Source organism: Lepisosteus platostomus, chromosome 23 (genome assembly GCF_059453375.1).
Source record: "Lepisosteus platostomus isolate fLepPlt1 chromosome 23, fLepPlt1.hap1, whole genome shotgun sequence".
Classification (NCBI taxonomy): Eukaryota; Metazoa; Chordata; class Actinopteri; order Semionotiformes; family Lepisosteidae; genus Lepisosteus; species Lepisosteus platostomus.
Window position 1 is genome coordinate 11935899 of NC_142633.1, and position 21237 is coordinate 11957135.

Consider the following 21237-nt stretch of genomic DNA (forward strand, 5'->3'; position numbering starts at 1 on the left):
GAGATCTAGCTGTACTTCTTAGGAGCAATTTTTCGCACACAAACCCAACTCCATTCGGAGTTACAGGTATCTCCGTCTCCACCTAGCCTCATAAAAAAATAGATCATCTGTCCTCTGCTCTTCACTGGAACAGTCGAGAGCTCCGTGACACAGTCACACCTGAAAGCAAAATCTCACCTTCCCAGAAGCGCTCTGTTACACTGTGGGTGTGGGAAAGCACCCTGAGAATCAGAGGCGAGTGAAAGAGAAAGTACTGTGCAGAAAGTACTGACTGGCGTCAGTTTTCTGTCCCATGTAAGAGTGACAGGGAGGCTGTAGGAAAGGTAAAAGACCGGCTCATGGCAGTGAGCCACACCTGTAATTAAGCTTGCAAAGCTAACAGTAAAGAAGGCCCCCTAATCTCCCACAATGTTTCCACTGCAGTGAGTAATACTGAACTAATGGCCATGCGGAGGACCATGGGAAACCCATTCAAAACTGGAGGGCCACTGCGGTGCGGAACAATAGAAAGGAGCATTCTTGGCTCCCACAGTGCCCTCGCCAATTCTTCAGCCACTGTGAACCTTCCCCCTCTAATCCTGACCTTTGATCTTTGACCCCGCCCCTCCTGCCCATTCGGAAATTCCTAGGGGTCAAGTTACATCCTCCCTCCCCACCTCTTGGTCCAGGTGTTATTACACAGACCTGCCAGCATTCAGGTGGTAAAATGTCCTTCAAGCCATGAGGGCTCCCAAGAAGCATCCACAATAACTACCATGTATATCAACCCCCCAGGTCCAGAACGCTCTCTCTCGGGTGTCATTTGGTCTTGATCAAATGTCCGCCTCTCATTTTGCAGTCTCGTTTTGGTCACGTGATTGCAGCCTACTTTTGCTGCAGAGCAGAACCAGGCTTGTGGTTCCCAGCACAGGAAACTGTGGCACATGTGGTCCCACAAGAACCTTTCACCCCAAATCAGCAGAAATGTATGAAAATGCACTTTTATACACGTCTGAGAGCAGCACACAGCACTCTCACCTGTGGAAGTGTTTAACTAAACTTAACTAATTAGAATGTGGCTCCGCAGTATAATGTTTTAGAATTACATTTATATTTAGAATTATTGCATTAGTGGAGATAATTGTTTTCCATTTCAATGGAATGTCCCTGTTCGTAGAGACAGCTGAAACCATCCTTCCCTGGCCTAAGTAATACAAGAATGGAAATCGCTGGATAGGCTAAAAGAAAGGAATAAAATGATAAAGGGCTGTAATAAAGTATACAGGGCAAGAAAGGTCAATGAAAAGGGATGTGGACAATGAAGGAGAAGAAGTGAGAGGAAGAGTGTCCAGCAGGACAGGGATGGGAGAAGGAATGGAGACAAGAAGAAGGGTGAAGGTTACCTTTATCCTGCGGACGGCAGGGTAGTATCTGAGTACATGGCACACAGCCAGCATCACCCCGCTCTGAGTGCATGTGGACACGATCTCCGAGCAGTCTGCAGCGGTCACCTGAGACACACACAGGTGGGCGGTCAGACAGGCAGAGGCACAGATACACCCCACAGGCCAAAACACACCCAGAGGTGAATCACAGATTCATGTCGAGACTCACACAGATTCAAACGAAACCCGACAGGCACCTCTGGGCATGCAGACACAAGAAGAGACTTTCCATTTACAGGGCAGTGTGGGGATAACGCAATAAAGAAGGAAAGCAGTGATGGGATGTGTAGCTAAAACTGTACAATTTAAATCAAGGTAAGCTAAAACTGTACAGGGCACAAGTAAAACCATGTTTATGATACTGTGTGTGTACAATTCTGGTCACCACATTAAAAGATCCTGCTTCTCTGGAATCAGTCCAGAGAAGAGCAGTGAGATACATTCTCAAGCTCAAAGGAATGTCCTACACTGATAGGCTAAAAGAATCTCAGTTTTGGAACAAAAATGGCTATAAAGGGAATTGAAATGTTCCAAGCCCTCCAAGGCACATGCAGTGGAATTCAGACCGAACAGTGAAATGCAAAACAAGGGACACAATTGGAGAATAAAGGCTAAGAACTTTCAAAATAGGTGCACAGATTTACACAAAAGAGTTGTGAGAGCCGGCAACATGTTAGCCAAACATGCTGTTGAGCCCAAAACCCTGACTTCTTTCACGAAATAACTGGATGAGATCTCAGATCACTCAGTTAGCAGCAACCGAACAAGCTAGCTGGACCACATTGCTTCCTGTCATTTGTAGATAATCTTATATTACAGCGTTAAGCATTGACACACTTGTGAGGCATCCAGAATGTCAGAAGCTGTTGAGTTCAGCCACAATAAAAAGGTCCACTCACTGCCATGGGCTTCTCCAGGAGGATGTGGTAGCCCTTCCGAGCGAAGGCCACAGCAGGGTCCTGAAAAACACAACCCAGCTTCACAAGCACCGACTCCAGCAACGCCCGAGCAGAGCAGCCCCTGTGCCCATACCGAGGTTCCTCCCCAGACTTTTCTTTCCAGATTTTTACAGCACAGACCTCTCTCGGGTTCTGGAAAACGCCAGTCAAACATGGCCAATTTGGAACAGCAGCAAAATGCTCAGGGGCTCTCCTTCGAAGTATTTAAGGAGATCCGCATGTCTCAGAACTGGCTGGTAGCAAGCTGTGCCAAATTAGTTTGAAAATCATGCTTGGAGGCTGGGTACTTTACAGCTGGATAGACACCCAAGCATACCATAAAACCTCTGCTGCCTGCTGATCTAGCCAGTGCAAGTTCAAGTCAAGCCTATGCCCCAGTTCAGTTTCAATCTCTATTTAGTTCAGGACTAAGGCAGATCCCTCACTTTTAGTTTTAGAAGATGAGGAGTGTGCACACGTTTTGAGCTAAACCTATGTCTAAGAGTTCTGCCAAACATGGCACAGAACCCTGAATATTGACTTAGAGCAGAATTTTAGAATCTTCTGGGATATTCTTCAAATTTTGTCCAGGGGACAATAAAGCTTGAAATGCTTGCGACAAAGAAGATATTAGGGAAGAAGAGAAGGCCCAGTTCACATCAAAGCCTGAGTGAATGGGAACCCCTCTCCTGGACGCACCTTGTGAAGTCTGTCAGGGGTGGAGATGATCACTGCGTCCGCAAACTTCTCCCTCTGTGCAGCAGTGCGCCAGTCTGGTGCACACAAAAAGAAAACCCAGAAAGTACCACTCTGTCAGGGGGTAGCCTGCAGACCTACAGTATGTCCAGATGAAACCTTGAAACATCAAGGTCTGTGAAACATCAAGGACAGCTCATGTTGGTAAGCCCCATATTTGCTATTCTTCTTCTTTAAGGCAAAAATATGGAAAAAGTGTATGAATGTGTTTCTGTTAGAAAATGTTTTTGGATTCAACACCAAGTACACTTCTCAGACAAACTGAAGGGTATTCACTCCAGGAGTTTCTAATATCTACAATGGCAGTATCTAGAGGGAGCTTCGTTTACTTTCATTGCACCCAATAATATGGCAGACCAGCTGGCCCACATTCAGATACAGCTGTTGATACTCCTGTTTTTTTCTGCGTCTTTACCAGTCAAATTTCTGTGTCGTCTTTGAAATGAAACAATGTGGCAACACATCCATATCAATGCTTATGGTGCTTTAGACAGGCAAAGCATATGGTGTCACAGTGCAAGGTTTATGGTATGCGAACGTGCATTTAACAACTGAAAACAGGAGCCACTTCTTTACACAAGGGGTAGTGGGAGTGTGGAACAAGTTACCCAGCTCTGTGGTTGAATCTAATATTCTGGCTTCTTTCAAGAAATGGCTGGATCCATTAGCTGATCGATTAGTACTAACTACCAAATGGCCTCCTCTCATTTGTAGCCATTCCTATGTTCTTACGTACCATCAAACACATTCGTGTCTTCTATACAGTGCTGCTCCTGCAGTCTACCGCGAGCAAATGGATTGGGGTCTGCAACTCCCACCACCTGGAACACAATCCGCATGCTAGCCAAGAGAAACTCCAAGCGGTAGCGAACATTACCCTGCGCAATTCTGCTGCGGACAAAAAACTCCTCCACAGGGTGGAAGCAAGAGCTTGAGATTTCCAGCAATCTGCAACCACCCATCAGTTCAGATCCTCCAATTAACATGGAAACAAATTCAGAAAGGAATCGCACCTGAGAGCAAAACACCGTGAGGCAACAGCAATCAACACTGCACCACCAAGTCAAAATGGAAGTAGCTAAAATACTTTTAACAGCCTGAAACCACAGAGAAAGAGCCCCTCCTAGAGCCCCCACCTGTGCGAGTGTTTTTCTGCTGTTTTGTTGTTTTCTAACCTCGCGCTCGTTACACAGTTTCAGTTCTGTTTATGAAACGGTCTGTGACCGTGATGCAGCTTCTCAGCGCCATTCTGCTCCTGCATGACAATCTGACGGGGTGTGTGAAGCAGTGGAAGTACCTGAGCCTGGGCGACTGTCCAGTGGGGAGCTGGCCTGAGCATCAGTGTCCGGATGACACTGCAATTCCATCGGCTCCTCTGATCACCCAGAGCCATGTTCCTGGAGTCTCATGGTTCTGTGTCCATGTGTCCTGTATCCCCACCCTCCGTGGTATCAGCTGTGGACACGTAATGTACTGTGGAACCTTGATCCTACATTATGTGTGTGTCTGCATAATGTCCTATTTCTCAATAGATATTTCTCAATTATTCTGTGCTTATTTACCTACAAACTGATGCCTGCAGATGAGCGAAACAGAATGTACTCCTGTGCATGTTTGCTGTGTATGTCAGAGCTGAAATGTCTCTTCCCAGCTGTGCATCGTTTCCTGAATAGCCCTTACAACGTTAATGAACACTGAGGCTCAAGTGTTTGACAGGAGAGAGTGTTTTAGCCATGGTTATCCTCTCTCCTGTCTCTCTCCCGCCTCCTTGCCCTCTCCACTCTTTCCCCATACTCTTTTCCCCTCTCCTCTCTCCCTGCTCCATGCCCTCTCCCTCCTCTTTCCCTCCCTCATCTTAGAACAAAATCCACTAGAGACCACAGGGCAATTTTTGGAGGGGTTCCAGTATCCATGGCAACCAGCCAAGGCAGCAGGCTGACCAAAAAAAAGCAGCTAATGAAAAAAAAAAAGAAATAACAGGAAATGACTTCACAAAGACCCCCCCCCCCCCCTCCTCCTTCTTGCTCTCATTTTCCAGTTGCAGTGAATGAGTAATGTTTGGACTAGCTTCCTAAGTTTTTTTTTTTTTTAGAATATATTTATTTGACCACCACTTGTCTGGATTCCTAGTCAGAAACCCAGCTGAAGATCCCAGACAGCAAAGGCAGAGTTAGGCCACAGTAACTCTATCAGACCCCTGTGATTCAAACTCCCTTTCAGGCTCTCAGTTTAGAATCAAAGGGAGAAGATAAAGACGTGAGAAAGATGAAAGAGCACATTAGTCTGCCCTGAAAGCTTTTTCAGCCTTCGACTTTGGCGTGGGTTTCAGAATTGCAGCCGGAAACCCGTACAGTATGAAGACCAGCAGGTAGAACTGACAGGGCTGCAGCCTTTTTGATCGCTCACAACTGTCGCTTTGGGTTTCCTCCAATAGTTTTTGTGCGCCTTTCCAAACAGCGGATAAAAATACAACCTCTGCTTCTCACAGCAACGGTTTTCTGCATGAAGAGCGCTCTCCATACCCGGTTTCCTGAACGCACAGTGTAGGTGAAAGGTTCGGCCTTCTCAGTGCTTCGCCACGGCCTGCCTCGGACGGGCGGCAGGCGTCAGCGGAGGGGGTCTTACCCTCATGCGCTGTGGGTGCAGGAGGGCGAAGCGCGCGTACATCTCCCCGCGGTTCCCCGCGCCGGCGACGACCACGTCCACGCGCGCCGCCATGGCGACGGGTTGAGAGCCGATCAATCCCAGCGGCCTCCTCTGTGGATCCCCTGCTCAGACTCCCGCCAGGAGGGGATTGAGAAGTGCAGAATCGGACAGCCTGAGATTTCTCGGAAAAAAAAGAAAATAGCCATAAAAAGAATAAGTTTGAGCAAGAGAGGCAACATCACATTTACAGATTAGTTAAGCAGTAGTAGTCAGGGTACACATCTCTCTCTTCTGGCAGGGGTGTAAAATAGTATGTTATTCTGTATTATTTATTTGCTTAGACGCCCTTACCTACAGCAACATGTTAATTCAATTGCTACAGTAAAATACCCAGCTGTATAAAGGTGTACAAAAGCAATCTTGTAATCTTTTACAAAGGTGTTAGCCTATTAAAATAACTAACAATTACATGATCCTGTTCTTTCATTTAAGGCCTACTAAATTCACTGCTGCATGGTGCTAAGTTCTCATTTTCTACTCAATGCAAATGCTATGGAAAAAACACTTCTCTCCAGGCTTCTCAAATACCATAAAAGGAAAAAAAAACAATGGGGAAGTATCTTTGTGTGCACAGTGCTCTGAAGCCCATTTGTTGACTTGCTAATGGCAAACAGTCACATACTTAACCCCCTTCAGATTCTCACAATAACCCTGTAGGAGCATCAGCTCGTTTGTTATGGAACAACTACCGAGCCTGAGATAACTAAAGAAACTAACAGAAAATCATGCGCCAGAAGACTAACAACAAGGAAGTACTTATGGGTATGGGCGAGGGGAAATGTGAGCAGACAGTAAATTTAAAAAGAGCAAAATAAAAACCGGTCCACCGGGCTGCAAACTCCAGCTCTGTAGCACAGCCATTGCCGCCGTCAGTTCAGTCCGGCCCGCCAGAACAAATTCCGTTCCACAGTTTTCACACCACCAGTTCCAGCATTGGAGCTGCTAAGACAATGGAGCCAGTCTGGCAACACTGCATGACAGGAGCCCACGCCATCTGTGAGCACTGAGCAGCCTTTGTCATATCAGGCTCATTACATTAAACAGCGGCTCTTAATGAAAATATGGAAAGTACAGTATCCCTCATTCACCTTGTTGGAACTGAGACAAATACAGGAGAATGAGAATACACTGCCCCCTTCTGTAGGCAGAGAGGAATGACAGGTGATGGGAGCTCTTCAAATAGAAATTGTTCTCATCCAAATTTACTTTTTTGGTTTACAATTTCCCTCTGTGTTCAAATTGTCATTGTTAAAGCAATGTGGATCGCAATTGTATGTTTGCAGTGATGCCTTTTTTTGCTCTCTGTCCACTCGTTTTTGCAACATGCAATACCCCCAATTCATTTTGTTTTTGCATGGAATACATCCAGACCGAGACATTCCTCCAGCCGAACTCTCGGCTCTTGTCCTCTCCATCTCCACCGGAGCCTACGATGGGACAGCAGGGAGAAACGGAACATGGCACTCCAAGGAGAGGGCTCGGCTCGGACGCCCTCGGCCTGGCAACAGGGACTCCAGTTGAAAGGGCGAGTGTGTTCTGCAATTCTTTATGTGACAGGCCACACACCAGGCATCAAGAGTGTCACAGCAGAAATCAAAAAGTTAAAAAGTTAAAAAGTAAAGTTAGATAAAAGAACTCAGAATGTAAAGCAGTACATCTTTATGCAAAGTAAAGTTAAGAGAATACTGTCTGTCCGTGTGCGTCTTTGTCTTGCGGGGGGGTAGGAGCAGGGAGCGAAAGAGATTACAGGGTGCGGGGGGGCGTCGATCTGAATGGAACAGCTGCCTTGTTCAGCTCCCATCTGCAACACAATGCCCTCAACACAATATGCTAATGACACAGCGACAGTAAACAAAGACTCAGAAGTGGCCTCGCTGTGTGTCAGCGGGCCGCGAGTGACTCACACAGGAGACACGCGGCCGGGCTGGATCAGCGGCGAACTCCGAGACAGTATCATAACAATAACGGAGCAATAATCATGACAATAATAAACCACGTAATGTCCCTGTTTGATACAACTGCCACCTCCACGATAGAAATCGGCGAAGACGAAAACGTATCCTTCTTCTAAATGTGCGCAAATGTTATTTTTCAAAGAGAACAAAACGTAACATAAATGCCGAAATCTAAATCGCTCCTGGATTGTCGATAATTAAGTTTATGGCATAGATGATGTTTTTTCCCCCCTAATTTTATTCCTTCCGTGTTCATTTCCTGATACACTCTCCGCAAACAAGACACCTTAAATTAGTCGTAAGAGTCGTTTTCGGTCAGATGACACCCATCACAGGGATGAATAACCTTCAGACATTGGCCTTCGGTCTTCCGGTTCATTTTGCGTTTAGTTCAAGCGGTAGAGTGGACGCCAAAGTTGAAATACGGTACTTAATGTGTTCAGATCTTCTCTAATAAATATGGTACCGACTTCTCGTGATATTATCACTCGCTAAAAGGGATTTGTAATTTGACATTTTCCCATTTTTACGTCAGAATTACTATGTTAACCACGGTGAATATACTCAATCATTTTGGATCCGGTTGTAACGATTATTAATCCAATACACTGTTGCACTTAAACCATTGCCTTATATGTGATTTTCGGCTTCTGTGAATCGCACCGTTTTAAAGAACACAGCTCAACTCAACTCATTGCGTTGTACGGTATGATTTTAAAGCACTCAAACTCTGACAATGTTACAGGTGGGGGCGCTAGCACTGACGTCTGTACCTAATTAACATCGCACATTTTGAGGAACAATGCACTGTAGCTTTTCATTAAAACAAAAATGAATGGTAAATTAGGACAAGCTAAACGAAACTGGAAATTCTGGGTAAAATCCGGATGTATAAAAATGATGACATTTTAAGAATAACGCGCGGAATTCTGGAAAAAAAAATGCCCGAAGTGACTTTTATCCAGGTTTCTGTTTTGTGCAGGAGACGAATCCACACAAAGCTACAGCTCAGTAGTCTGTTTTCGCTCCGATTCATCTTATGCGTGATAATGCGACGTCCGATTCGAGAAGTCTGCGTTGCCTTTCTGTCCGTCGTTGCTGCAGGACTGTGATGCAGGAAGAACGGCGCTCTCCCTACCTGCAGGTCCTGCCGGCCGCCCCGGCGTCTCCTCGCCTTGCTCTGCGCGCTGCAGCTCGGCTCGGGGCGCCTGTCTTAGCGCGGGGCCTCCGAGCGGCCTAAAGACCCGGCTGAGACGCGCGAGACCTGGGCGAAAAAAAAATCCGTGTTTTATTTTCGAATTCGCTGAAGGCGCTAAACGAGGAAGGACGCAACGCGGAGGTGTTGGTGCAAGACCACGCATTTGTTTTATTCTCTGTTGTTTCAGAGCTCCGTTGTCCCAAATTCAGCACCACAACAATTCAATAGAAAAAATGCAACACTGAAGTCTTTTTGGTGTACTGTATTTTTATTTAATCATTAGATGTTTTCATACTTTGGATTGTTGATGTTATCTATGCGGAGCGCATGCCGTTGAAATAACATCATAACATAATACATATTATTTCAAAATGTTTATTGTTTTTGTTATATTATCTTTCAAACAAACAGTAACGTAACGTGTTGGAATCACATTCAAGAACGAAGAAGGTGTGGCAAAGAAAATGCTTCCTCTTCTCTTTAAAATGTAGGTTCAGCAGCATGTTTCTAAGGTCGTGCATTTTAATTAGCCTCTCACACACTAATAAAAATATATATTTTTTATCCTTTACTGCTACTAAATAATACAAATCAAACAGGTTTCTAATCCAAGTTATTTAGAAAAACCGTTGTAAAATCACCAAGCTTATGTTCCCTCCAGGACCAGAAAAGAGAAGCACATTTTAAGCTTTATGCGCGGTTCTAACAGAACCTGCACACAACGCCCCTTCCCTTTCCTCCGACCCCACAGAAACTGCGCGCACGGTCTGGCTTCCAGTCAGCACTCCTGCCGCTTCTCTGAGGCCGCCTGTCGCGCAGTTCTCCGCCTCTGGCTATTACAACCAGCACTGCCTCCCTCCCAGTTCCTCGGCTCTAGAGCCTCCACCAGCACTGCCTCCCTCCCAGTTCCTCGGCTCCAGAGCCTCCACCAGCACTGCCTCCCTCCCAGTTCCTCGGCTCCAGAGCCTCCACCAGCACTGCCTCCCTCCCAGTTCCTCGGCTCTAGAGCCTCCACCAGCACTGCCTCCCTCCCAGTTCCTCGGCTCTAGAGCCTCCACCAGCACTGCCTCCCTCCTAGTTCCTCGGCTCCAGAGCCTCCACCAGCACTGCCTCCCTCCCAGTTCCTCGGCTCCAGAGCCTCCACCAGCACTGCCTCCCTCCCAGTTCCTCGACTCCAGATCCTCCACCAGCACTGCCTCCCTCCCAGTTCCTCGACTCCATTGCCTCCACCAGCACTGCCTCCCTCCCAGTTCCTCGGCTCTTGAGCCTCCACCAGCACTGCCTCCCTCCCAGTTCCTCGGCTCCAGAGCCTCCATGTGCACTGCCTCCCTCCCAGTTCCTCGGCTCTAGGCCCTTGGTGAGTCTGCCTGCCTTCGCATCTCCCAGCTCTCTTTTTGCAGTAACCTCTAGGGCCACCTCCGACTCTTTGATAATTAAGACATTCAATCCAGCTGCCCTTGTTTTGCTTTGTGTCTGTTCTAATTTGGAAAATCGTTCCCAGATGGCGTGTGCCCATAGATCCCTGCCTCTGGTGCAAGTCATCAAGGAAGTGCAGGGTGTATTTCAGGGGAGGGAACCGCCTGAAAGACGAGCTAGAAGCACTGAAGGAACAGTAGCGTTTCATGATGCTGAAAAAACAGTAGTGGGTGCTAGAATAAAACAGTATAAAAACAATTAAATATGGTTGAGAGATAATCCTGTGGTCAAGGAATAAGATATCTATACAGTTTTAAGTGCACATTTTGTGAATTTGAAGTCTGTGAAGTGAAAGGGGCTCTTGGCAGAGAGAGATGGGTCATACGGCTTGGATTTCCTGACTTTGCTGCATTCAGTACAAAATGCCTTTCTTAACACATTGTGAACTTTGACATGGGGTTATACTTTAGTCATTTTACACCTTTGACCTTTCAGATCTTTGTTTTCCAATTCTACTGAAAAACCGGGCAGGCACTGCCCAGTGTCTTTTGCAGCAGTGCCTGTTCTCGAGTGAAAATAGCTAAGCGTTTACGGGCTTTTTTTATCTCCATTGGGTTTTCTTTCATACATTTGTCTTGATCGATTAGCGAGGCTGGTCCTGCTAGAGAACAGTCATTTGAAGTCATAGAAAGGGGAAGTACCGACTATCACACTGACACTAACAGTCAAATTGTGTACAGTTGTGGTCACTGTGTCACAAAAAAATAAGATATCGCTGCTGTGGGATCAGGCCAGAGAAGAGCAACCAGATGCATCTGGGGGTTTAATGTCCTGCACTGACAGACCGAAAGAACGTGAACCTTCTTAGTCTTGAACTCAGAAGACTAGGAGGGACTTGAGGCAAATATTCCAGACTCACAGAATCACCCCCAGAGGACTCGTGAAACATGAAGGCACAATTGGAAACTTTATGGAAGTGCCCTTGAAAGTAACAATAGGAGGCACATCTTTACCCAGAAGGTGGCGGGGGTGTGGATCAAGCTGTGGCCCAGCCCTGAGGATGAAGCCGATACGTTGAATTCCTTATGGAAATGGTTGGGGGAGAACCTGGGCTCAATAAGCTACCTGAACTACCAGCCGGGCCTGCTGGGCCACATGCCCTCCCTCCTTTGTAACTTTATCTTTTGTGTCTGCTGCCACCCCTCTGGAGGACAAATCAGAAGAGCATACTCTTCATCCACTGGAAATAGCTCGCTTTTCTGACACACCTAGTCAACTCAACTTGATTTCCTTGGAGGGATTGGATGGTGACTCTCTTCCCAGCTTCCCCCTGTGCTAGGATCATTGCAGATCTCCTTGCATTGTTCTCCGTCTGACGTCCTGTGAGGGCGACACAGCGTGCCGAGACAAAAGTAGGAGATCTGGGGGCAGTCGGCAAATTGCCTGGTATTGAATGCCAGGGCCCCGGTCTTTAGTGCTTCTTCTTTTTGTCTCCTGAATGAAGAGCCAGCTCTGAGGGGCTGTGGCTCCTTCTTACCATGAGAATGGCCTGGTGCGACTTCCTGCTGTTGCTCCCCCTGTTGCTGCAACGATCGCTGTAGGAACACGTAAAGGTTTATTCCACGCTGGAAGGAGGAGTGAAGAAACGCAACGTTTCGGCTGGGGAGCCTTCTTCACACCTCCTCCGCAGCCGTGGAGACGTGTGGCGTCTCTTTTCAGCAAAGAATGAACCCTCGCCTGTTCCTTGGCAGCCTACGCCTGCTGACGCAGCTCCCTACTTGAGTTTCGTGATGCCTGTAGGCCGGGCTGCGTGATGGAGACCACTGACAAACTGCCCTCCGCACGCCAGCGGTCTGTTCGGCTCTTCTCTCTCTCTCTCTCCTGCCTGACACAAATCCGACTGCCTCAGCTTGGGGCTCGACCCCTCAGACCCCCCCACCCACGCCAGGCCCTGCTGTGGAGACACCGAGTGAGAAAGCCTGAGGACTCTGTCCATACTCGGACTGACCTCCGGCACCAAGCTCGTAGGCCTTCCTCTCTGTTTCCGTTTCTAAAAACCCTGGCGCGCAACTCAAGTCAGCTCCGAACGGTTCTCGCCAATTCTCAACGGAAGGATTGTCTCGCGTCTTGACAGTCCAGGCAAAGCTTGCCAAGGGGCTTTGCCATATTTGGGGATTCATGCACTGAAGCCGATGGGTCTGTGACAAAAGTCATGTTTCACTTTGGAGGACACGGCTCTGCTCCTGGTATGCAGAAAGCAGACATATCCCAGGTCCTGGGAATAAAAGCTCTCAGCCTCAAATGGAGGAGAAGCGCTGTCTTTTTTTTTTAAAGGAGTGCAAATCAAATTAAAACGAGCCTTTCTATCACTTCAACTTGAGCTCATCCAGTAGAAAAATAGGAAATGGAGTCTACGTGTCCTACAGAGGTCAGAGAACAAAACAGAAACTGAGCACCGAGGCTTAAACATTTTTAAAGCCTGCTGGCAGTACTAAGGACTGCAACATTAAAATGCAAAGTAAATCAGTGGTATTTTGCATTTTGGTGCGTCTTGTGATTTTACAAAGCCCTGTTTTGTATAGTGAACGGTACTTGCAGTCCAACCCATACTGCTTCCTACCATTCATTAGTTCAACGGGACAGAATAGGAATATGGCGGGCCTATTTAATTTGGAAAGCTAAAAACGGTTCCGTCCTCATCGCGTTCACGCTGCTTCAGGAGCCTGACTGTGAGGAGGGAGACCTGAAATAAAAGCGCTATTAACTTCGGTACGTCCGGATCAATTAGTGCTTGGAAACTTTTCAACGTCAAAATGCGGCTTAAAATAACGAGAAGGCGGAAAGCCCTTGATGAACAGAGTCAACGGCGGATCTTGTGAGAGCGGGGGGAGTTACTTTATTAAATAGTTAACCTGGGTTGCGCGCTGAAATTTGATACCTCTCTTGTCGAGACTGGAAAAAACGAGGCGAGAGAGAATAGGCGACAAAGGAGATAAAACGCGTAGCCTCGACACGGGATTCGTGTTTTTAGAAAAAGCAACGCTTCTAATGTTGAAAAAGAACAACCCGAGGCTAAGAATAAAATCGAAAAAACTTCAGAAATACAAAACCCATTTCCATTTAAAAAAATAAAACCCAGATCCACTGACCGCATTAATTGTGACTGTGTCACTATAATGATTTCTGAAGGATATTTCATAGGCTCTACCGCATACTTTTGGTTGCATGCCTCTGTAATACGTTCGTATTTCTCGCTCAACTTGTGGTTTATTTTTACTCTCTTACGCATTTCACACTTAAAAGATAAACAACGGTTGCGAAAAGCCTAACAAAAACATTTTAAAAAGTTTCCAAATAAAAAGAAAAAGAAAACTCGTGTATTGTAAAGATTGCCGAGAGTAAAGCAATACAGTATGTGTTCTCCGAGTCTCAACACGTTAGTGCCTGCCAAATAATATCAGAAAATACAACGTGTATGCTGTAATGCGTGGGCTGGACAAGAACTGCCTATTTAAATGATCCCTCTCGGATTTCCAACCAGACCTGTGGAGCAACGAAAAGTAAATTAGGGAGGATAGTAAATACATATACATTTCTTTATTGACATCTTAAATATCCAATAGATACAAAGACAACAGTATCTGTTTTTTAGGGGGTGGGTGGGATTTACCGAGGTATGACCGACAGGTGAAGAAGCCAATGAAAGACCTCGTATGCTAATTGCTTTGTCCCCCCCCCCCTCCCCGGGCCAAGAGGCGTGGCGTTTTCCGAGCCCAACCAATAACAAACGATTGAACGCACCGCGGGGAGGGGCGTAAAAAGCGGGACGCTATAGAGATGATCGACGTGTCCCTTAGCCAATAGAATTCTGCAAAGGTTTCGTCGTCCAATCCCGTGTCAGCTCGGGCTGCCTCCTCAGGAGGATTCTATTTAACTCTCAGGTTTGAAGCGATTTGTTTCACTCCTCTCCTCGCCTCTGGGTCTCTGACTTTGAATCAGCGAAAGGGGTCATTACCTTCATTACAACAGAAGAAATATTTACCACTTCTTTTTTGGTTATCCTTCGGGTTTCCTCGTATTTTTTAATAATGGCTGATACCGCAGTTGATACTACCACTACCACCGAGGTTACTCCCAAGGTAAGTTTGATTTGGGTTAAAGAGGTTTTTTTTAAAAAAAGATAAGGGTTCTGTCTTATTCAAATGTGCTTTAATTTAGTTTTCTTTGTCTTGTGCACGTTGCTCAGCACCACGCGGTTCTCGCTATAGGTTTTAGTCTAAAATGCGAGATGCTGTTAAACTACATGGAAACCTTTTTTTTTTAAAAAAAGCCCTACTCAAGTTGCGTTTATTGAAAATGCATATTTATATCTCTAAAGACCTGTTTTAGGTCTTGATAGAAGATTCTTAAATGTACTTTTGTTTATTTATTCCAATATTCCGGTTACGGTTTGCGGACGGAATAAACAGCCGGTACTGTACCCTGTCGTAGAGGTGAGAATGATGGTTTACCGTAGGAGGAAACTAGCGCTTTTTGTTCCCGGTTTCTGGTGTTTTTTTTTAAAAAAACGAAAGAACCCACGTTTACGCTTCCCTTTTCAAACTGGAGTGGGGGGGACTTTCCTAGCTTTACGGCCGACGTTTCCTGTTCCGAGTTTGGTTTCATCGATAAACTTGAGCTGCGTCGTCTCGTTTCCGTCGTTCGGTCTCCCTCCACCTCGCCTGACCCGGGTCTGGTCTCTGGAGGACCGCGGCCGCTGTATTTATACCCGAGGAGGCTGGGAGCGAAACGGCGGGAAGCGCGCGCGTTTTTTTTTTTCTTCTGCTCCCCTCTCTCGCAGCACACGGCGTATGGGGGGAGCGCGCGCCACGTTTCTCTCTGGGATTCTTTTGTCTGTTAGTCGGCCGCGCGCCCAGCTTGCCGTGCTCGTGAGGAGGAGGAAGGGGGGGGGGGACTCGTGCACGCGTCCTGCCTGGTAACTCCCCCCCCTCCTCCTCCTCCTCGCCCCTTTGTTCGGCGGAACATGAACAATCCGACTGTTGGTTCGTGAACCGTTTGAATTTTTCATAACGGTATTGGGGCGGCTTTAAGCCGTTGGTGTGCGGCGGTTGAGGAAAACATTAATTGTCAGAAAGTGAAGTTTCGGCTGGTCTTGTCGGTAGCGAGTACTTGAATGAAATTTCGGGGTTAAGAGTAAACGTTGAGAAACCGCAGTTTCGCTACTTGGCAAATAAAGCGAAGGCCCCGAATTCCCCACCACCCCGGTTTTAATAGCCCAGCAGGGGCCACGGCTTTCTTCCGCGGCCGTGTGGCCCCGCTGTCCGCTTCACCTGTGCGATTCCGCATTTCCAGCGCCGAGTGTCTCAATTTGGCGCGCCGGGCCCCCGAGGCGCCGACACGGCCCCGGAGCCCCCGGCGGTGTGCGGGAGCTGCTCCGGAGGCTGAAGCCCAGGGAGCGGTGCGCGGCGCTCACGGTCTGCGGGCATGACGTTTTCCGACCTGGGCCTTTTTTTTCCGCCTTCCGTAACGTATTGAATGGGTTTTTTTTGTTGAGGGTCATAAATTCTGGCTGAAAGAGGGGTGGGAGGAGCAGGCGGGGATGGCGGTGAAGAGGGGAGCGGCGTCAATTACTCAATATTTTCCAAACTTGGGAGAGTGAACCCCCGTTTGTGTTCGGTCAAGGAGGCGGGGAGTGAGGCTGGAAGTAACGCCGCGGTATTGAATTCCCTGTTCTGCAGGATCTGAAGGAGAAGAAAGAGGTGGCGGAGGAGGTGGAGAAGACGGAGAAGGAGAACGGCAGCGGAGACGCACCTGCCAATGGCACAGTGAGTGCAGCTCGGTTCCCCTGTGGCCCCCGGGCCTTTGTCTGCGTGTGCGCTCGGCTCCCTCGCTGTGCAGGTGTTGGGCCAACTCCCCGCCCCCTTCACAGCCCTTTGTTGAGGTAGCCAGGCAGCTGAATGTGCTCTGTGTGCTTCCCACTTCGTGTGGAAGCTGTTTACAGTAGCCCGAAGGATTGGATTTCTTCCTCGCCCAAGGAAGACTCGGTAGCTTGAGGGGTGTTCTTCCTTCCCATCAGTGTGGAATTCTCCTTTACTTGTTGCAGAGAGAAATGTTGGTCGGATTCTTCCTGGTGGGATGAAAGCATGAACAGTTTTAGGTGTGGGTGTGTGTGTAAAACCAGCCAAGGTGAAGGTTGTTTTTGAGAAGTGCGTGATAAACAATTTTCACTCTTTTGTAGGAGGCAAATGGTGCTGACCATGGTGAGGAAACCCCTGAGGATGAGGAGGAGGAAGATGAAGAAGGTAAGTTGCCTGCCTGATATCTGGGAATATGATTGTCCAGCAGAGGAAATGGACTAAATTTGTTTTGAGTCTTTTGCACTACTGTTGGATGTGAACTGCACAAAACTGCATTTTCAAATAAGCATTAGAATCTGAGGTATGCACTAAATTACTTTGGAGTATCGGACTAGACCAATTCCATCTGGTTATGAAATGACCTGGCTGCTGACTGGCCCAGTGGACTTCCAGTTTGGGTTAGTGTGGAGTCTGCTTGTTGATCTGCTTTTAATTTCCTTCTAGCTGAGGGAGAGGGGGAGGAGGATGAAGAGGGAGAAGAGGGTGCAGAAGAGGAGGCTGATGGCCACCCTGTGAAGCGCCCAGCTGAGGAAGAGGTAAGTTTCCTTCAGTCCTGTATGTCCGAGATCTGCAGTTGGCTTTTACTAACTCAAGAACAAAGTGATGCTCTCAAGTGGCAACTAACTTTGAACCTTTTCTGTTCCATCAGGAAAAAGTTGAAACAAAAAAGCAGAAGACAGAAAACGGTGACTCCACAGAAGCTGAAGCAAAAGCTTAGAGTCTCACTTCATCCTCATTAGCTCTGTCCGCATGGTCAACTTTACCTAGTAGAGGGTTGTGCTTTTTATGTACATTTTACAGAACTTTTTTTAAATACTGTAATCGCACTGGATTCCTGTAACATTACACAACTTTTTGTTTTGTAAAATGTTATTTATTGGTCCTTGTATGACCAGTTTCTATTAATTGCTGCAAATAGGGCTCATTTTTAAGATCCGAGTGCTTTTTTTATATGTACGAAACATCTGAGCTATGAAGCACATTTTCTACTTTGTTACCTGACCAGCCGATGCACACTTGAGCAGCTGTACCCTTTCTTCGTAAGGAAATATTCAGACCTCTATGGTGACCTCTCGAACCCAGTAAAGACCAAAGATGTTGGAGTTAAGCAGGGGATAATAGACGATTGTTAGCATTAGAATCTGATTTGTTAGGTATAGTGCCATTGCTGCTTTTGGCACCCTTTCATTTCCTTGGCTGATGTATGGTACAGCTGAAAACTGAGGCGGGGGCTCCTTTTTTTTGGCTAGTTTTAAATTACGGAACTGTATTAAGTTAACAAGCTTTTTTTTATAGGAGCCTAATGGCCTGGTGAAATATTCTGCAATGTTTATTAACCCCTTTCTTAAATCTGAAAGTTTTGGTCATTGTTCTGTATGAATTTTTTGAACTACTTTTTGTATTTTTTCAGTGTACAGTTTTAAGTTGTGATTTTTTTTGTGGTCTGAAAAACCCCAGGTTAAAATTTTACAACGGCTTGTCTGTAAGACTGATTTGAATAATATCGCAGTGGTGTTCCCTGAGGGTTCATAAAGTTATATAGGCAGCCACATTAACTCGTACAGTCTGTCCCCTTGAGCAAAGTTTTTCAATTTGTATTTTTTTTTTTTGGTTGCTTGACCACTGCTTTGTATATTCTGGTTCTCAATTATAAATAAATCAGTCTTGTCTTTTTCTTCTGGTGTTCAGTTGTCATTTTAAAGCTAACTTTAGTAATTTGACTTGGTAGCCAAACTATTGACTGAGGTCAAGATAAAAACTTTCAAGACCATGCTTCTCAATTTTGTTCCGTCTTGGCGTTTTTAAAAACCTGCACCATTCACGTTTTTAGCACTGAGGAAATGGAAACGGGTGAAAAAATGGTGGTAGAGGATGAAGTTGCAGTTTGGGAAATGGTCAGTTTGAGCTATGATTTGTTTAAATGCTCTGCTAGTCTTGGGGGTTTAATTTGTTCATGGTTTTTGTCATGAAACTGCTGTGATTACTAGAGTAGCTCTAGGAACAGGGTTGAGAAGTTTCCTGTAGTAGGAAGAATTTGTGATATTGCTAGCATTTTGATTGTCAGCCAATTAGATTCGACTAGAGGGTATATTTATATGGCATATTGGAGATGGAGAAACAAGTTCTGGCTGTTGATAATGCCACCATCTGCTGGTGAGCTGTGCAATTACACTTAGTATTATAGATCTCCTGGTAGTGAGAAATTGAGGTAAACAACATAGACCAGCAAATAGGTAAAAGGTTTTAGCTCAGAAAGGAGCTTTTTTAGGGATGGAAATCTTGCTGGGTGGTAGTAGAGGTTAAGCAGAATAGCTTTTGTTTGTATTCAAATTGCAATTCAATTTAACTGCAAATGAAGTTGAAAGCAGAAATAAGATGCTGATTACTCCTCTCTGCAGGACAGATCTGGTACTGCAGCTGTGCACAAACCTCTGAAAGGAAAGTGAAATACTGTTGTGCATCTTAGAATCTTTCCATATTAGGTCAGCTACAGTGTTTGGCTTTCAGGGGCCTTGAGAGAAAACAGAAGTTTTGATTACATGAATGACTAAGCCTGGTAGTCAGATTTGGCTTATTTTTCTCTTTACAGATGAACTTTTTAAAGTTGAAGTCAAAGTAATTCTTTGAACAAAGATTATCAGCTTTTTCCCCAAGGGAGTTTCTGAGGTTATGAGCAACACTGCCAGTGCAGTGCTGTTGAGAACATGGGCATGCTCTTTGTTGTCTTCAAGTTTCCAAACCATCTCGATCCTATCTGTATTTATACAAAAAAACTTCATTTTAATAAGTTGCATACAAGCAGGATCTCCCAGTTCTGGTCCTATGGGTTCTTCTCATCTTTTTTCAATTAGTATTGGACTTAAGACGGGCATCTTCAACCCTGGATCTAGAAAGATGCAATCCAGCTTGTATTGTGACAGTGTAATCAATTTCTTCCGATGTGGAATAGTGATCAGTGAACAAGGCTACGCAGGTTCAGTAATTTAGAGATCATTTTGTACAAAACTTTGAATAATTTAAATATAGCATGACAAGTTCTCTTAATTAAAAAGATGGTTTCATTAGTCATTGCTGTTAACATGATCCCAGTTCCAAACTCATTTTAAGACCTGTTGATAAAGGGTCACATTGGTCCAACTGTGGCAACATTAAGAACATCAGGAAGGCTGCTAATGGAGGTCGTGCATGCCATTGAGGTTCAAGCCCTTTCCACAGGTAATAAACAACATGCTGGTCTGACCCTCAAGGACCACCACAGGGGGACCTTTGACCAGCAAATACTTCCTTTTTTCATTTTCCCCAGTGGTTGCCCTAGTCAAACTGCAGACCCTTGGGCACAAGGCACAGCCTCCTGTTTTTTGTGCCGGTGAAACACATTGGACCTATTCTAAGCCTCGGTCAGCTGGATTGGAAGATTTCTGTGATGCAAATAAACAAACACTGCATTGCAGAAATAATTAAGAATGGTTAAGCTAATACCTGGGATCGAAACTAATCAATTCCTTAATTTGAAGATTGGTAAATCAGTCTTGTGAAACCACTGTACTAAGTGTGAATTGTCATCCACATGTGCAGAGCTTCTTTGCTTTCCGTTTCTCACTGTACGATGCCATAACACAGCTCCATACTCTAGACTTGGCCTGCAAGCAGCCGGAGAAAAGGCCATTCAAACTGAAACTCGGTGGATAAAAGATTCTTCTCAGTCAGGGCTGCCGGCTTCTGGAATGCAGTCTCTTCATGCTCTTTTTATCCAAACACCCAGTCACTGGAGCTAACTGTGATTAACTGGAGAATTGTTTGTTTTTGTTTTAAATGTAGAATAACCATTATTTTTAGTTTCTGTACTCGCGTGATGTGGAAGGGGCAGATGTGTCTTCATGTCTCGGCGCCCAGAGATGGCATCCCTTTCACAGAAAGAAGAAGTGCTGGCAGGCTTCTCCGACACGCCCACCCATCAAGCTCTCCACACTCTGTCACATCGGGAGCGCCACAGTAACCGCCAGGAGGGTCATGTCATAGGGCCCTCTCTTATACCACGAACTGCAAGAGCCCTGGCCAGCTAGCTCCAGCCCTGCCACCAGAAGTAATGGGCTTCTTGTGTCTCTACTGGGGAATTCCAGCTGTCGTAGTGCTCAACCTCCACTGAGGAATGCATGGGGGTTAGTGGTAGAACCACTGATCCCCTTTAGGCTTTCACAGTAGACTTGCAGTGAACTGAGTGAGTGATCTTGTTCTCACAGGTAACATGAGAGCTTGCAGGTGCCCTCTCAAGTCACTAGCAAGCAGAGATACCTGACTCACTTGTGCAATTCTGGAGTTTTGGCTGGGCTTGATTCAGACTCTGGAGATCCTGGTCTCGGCCATCTAGTGACGGATTGCAGACTCGGACTCCTAACATCTGGACTACAGGGTTTGGTCTGAGTTCCGAATGGGCAGTTTTCATGAACCACCAAGGAGGCCTCTAACTGGACAATTAAAAACCTCCCCCCCCCCAGCGCTTCAAAAGACCTTATTGCCAAATAAGAGTGTTAAAACATCAACTGTAAGTAAAATAAAATACACCCGTTTGAGCTAATAATACAATCCCTTAAAAGTCAGAGCAAAGGTTTGTCTGTATTCCAGCAGGTTTAATAAATCTCCTTAAATCATCAACAGCAAAAGACCTCTGGAAGAGGGTTAATTGGACTAGTTTAACCTCCACAACTT

At 46.1% G+C, this 21237-nt stretch overlaps 2 protein-coding genes across 8 annotated transcripts in view; one reads left to right on the forward strand and one right to left on the reverse strand.

The window, feature by feature from the left end:
- Positions 1 to 10053, reverse strand: part of LOC148642042 (uncharacterized) — an 86480-nt gene extending 76427 nt beyond the window's left edge. For 2 of the 7 annotated variants that reach the window (XR_015929634.1, XM_088617296.1), the window contains exons 1-5: positions 4416 to 5711; positions 3855 to 3939; positions 3062 to 3135; positions 2324 to 2383; positions 1383 to 1490 (exon numbers count right to left, since the gene is read on the reverse strand). Coding sequence is in view for 6 of the 7 variants with exons in the window: in XM_088617296.1 (XP_088473422.1) it covers positions 1383 to 1490; positions 2324 to 2383; positions 3062 to 3135; positions 3855 to 3939; positions 4416 to 4511 (423 nt within the window). In the remaining variant the exon portion in view is untranslated. Of the gene's footprint in view, positions 1 to 1382; positions 1491 to 2323; positions 2384 to 3061; positions 3136 to 3854; positions 3940 to 4415; positions 5712 to 5743; positions 5946 to 6912 lie in introns of those variants that run through there. The other 5 variants (XM_088617297.1, XM_088617299.1, XM_088617298.1 and 2 more) reach the window with 5 other exon arrangements.
- A 4285-nt stretch (positions 10054 to 14338) lies between these two features.
- LOC148642047 (uncharacterized) lies at positions 14339 to 18205 on the forward strand. The gene is made up of 5 exons (XM_088617302.1): positions 14339 to 14532; positions 16132 to 16218; positions 16632 to 16695; positions 16975 to 17066; positions 17180 to 18205. The coding sequence occupies exons 1-5, from the start codon at positions 14482 to 14484 to the stop codon at positions 17246 to 17248; spliced, it is 363 nt and encodes a 120-aa protein (XP_088473428.1). The 5' UTR covers positions 14339 to 14481; the 3' UTR covers positions 17249 to 18205.
- Positions 18206 to 21237: the final 3032 nt, after the last annotated feature.

Bases quoted from the DNA above. Each gene is read 5' to 3' on its own strand.
- LOC148642047 (XM_088617302.1), top strand. From the start codon at position 14,482: ATGGCTGATACCGCAGTTGATACTACCACTACCACCGAGGTTACTCCC. The intron at 16,219-16,631 runs GTGAGTGCAGCT...ACTCTTTTGTAG, and splicing joins ACGCACCTGCCAATGGCACA to GAGGCAAATGGTGCTGACCA. The intron at 17,067-17,179 runs GTAAGTTTCCTT...CTGTTCCATCAG, and splicing joins AGCGCCCAGCTGAGGAAGAG to GAAAAAGTTGAAACAAAAAA.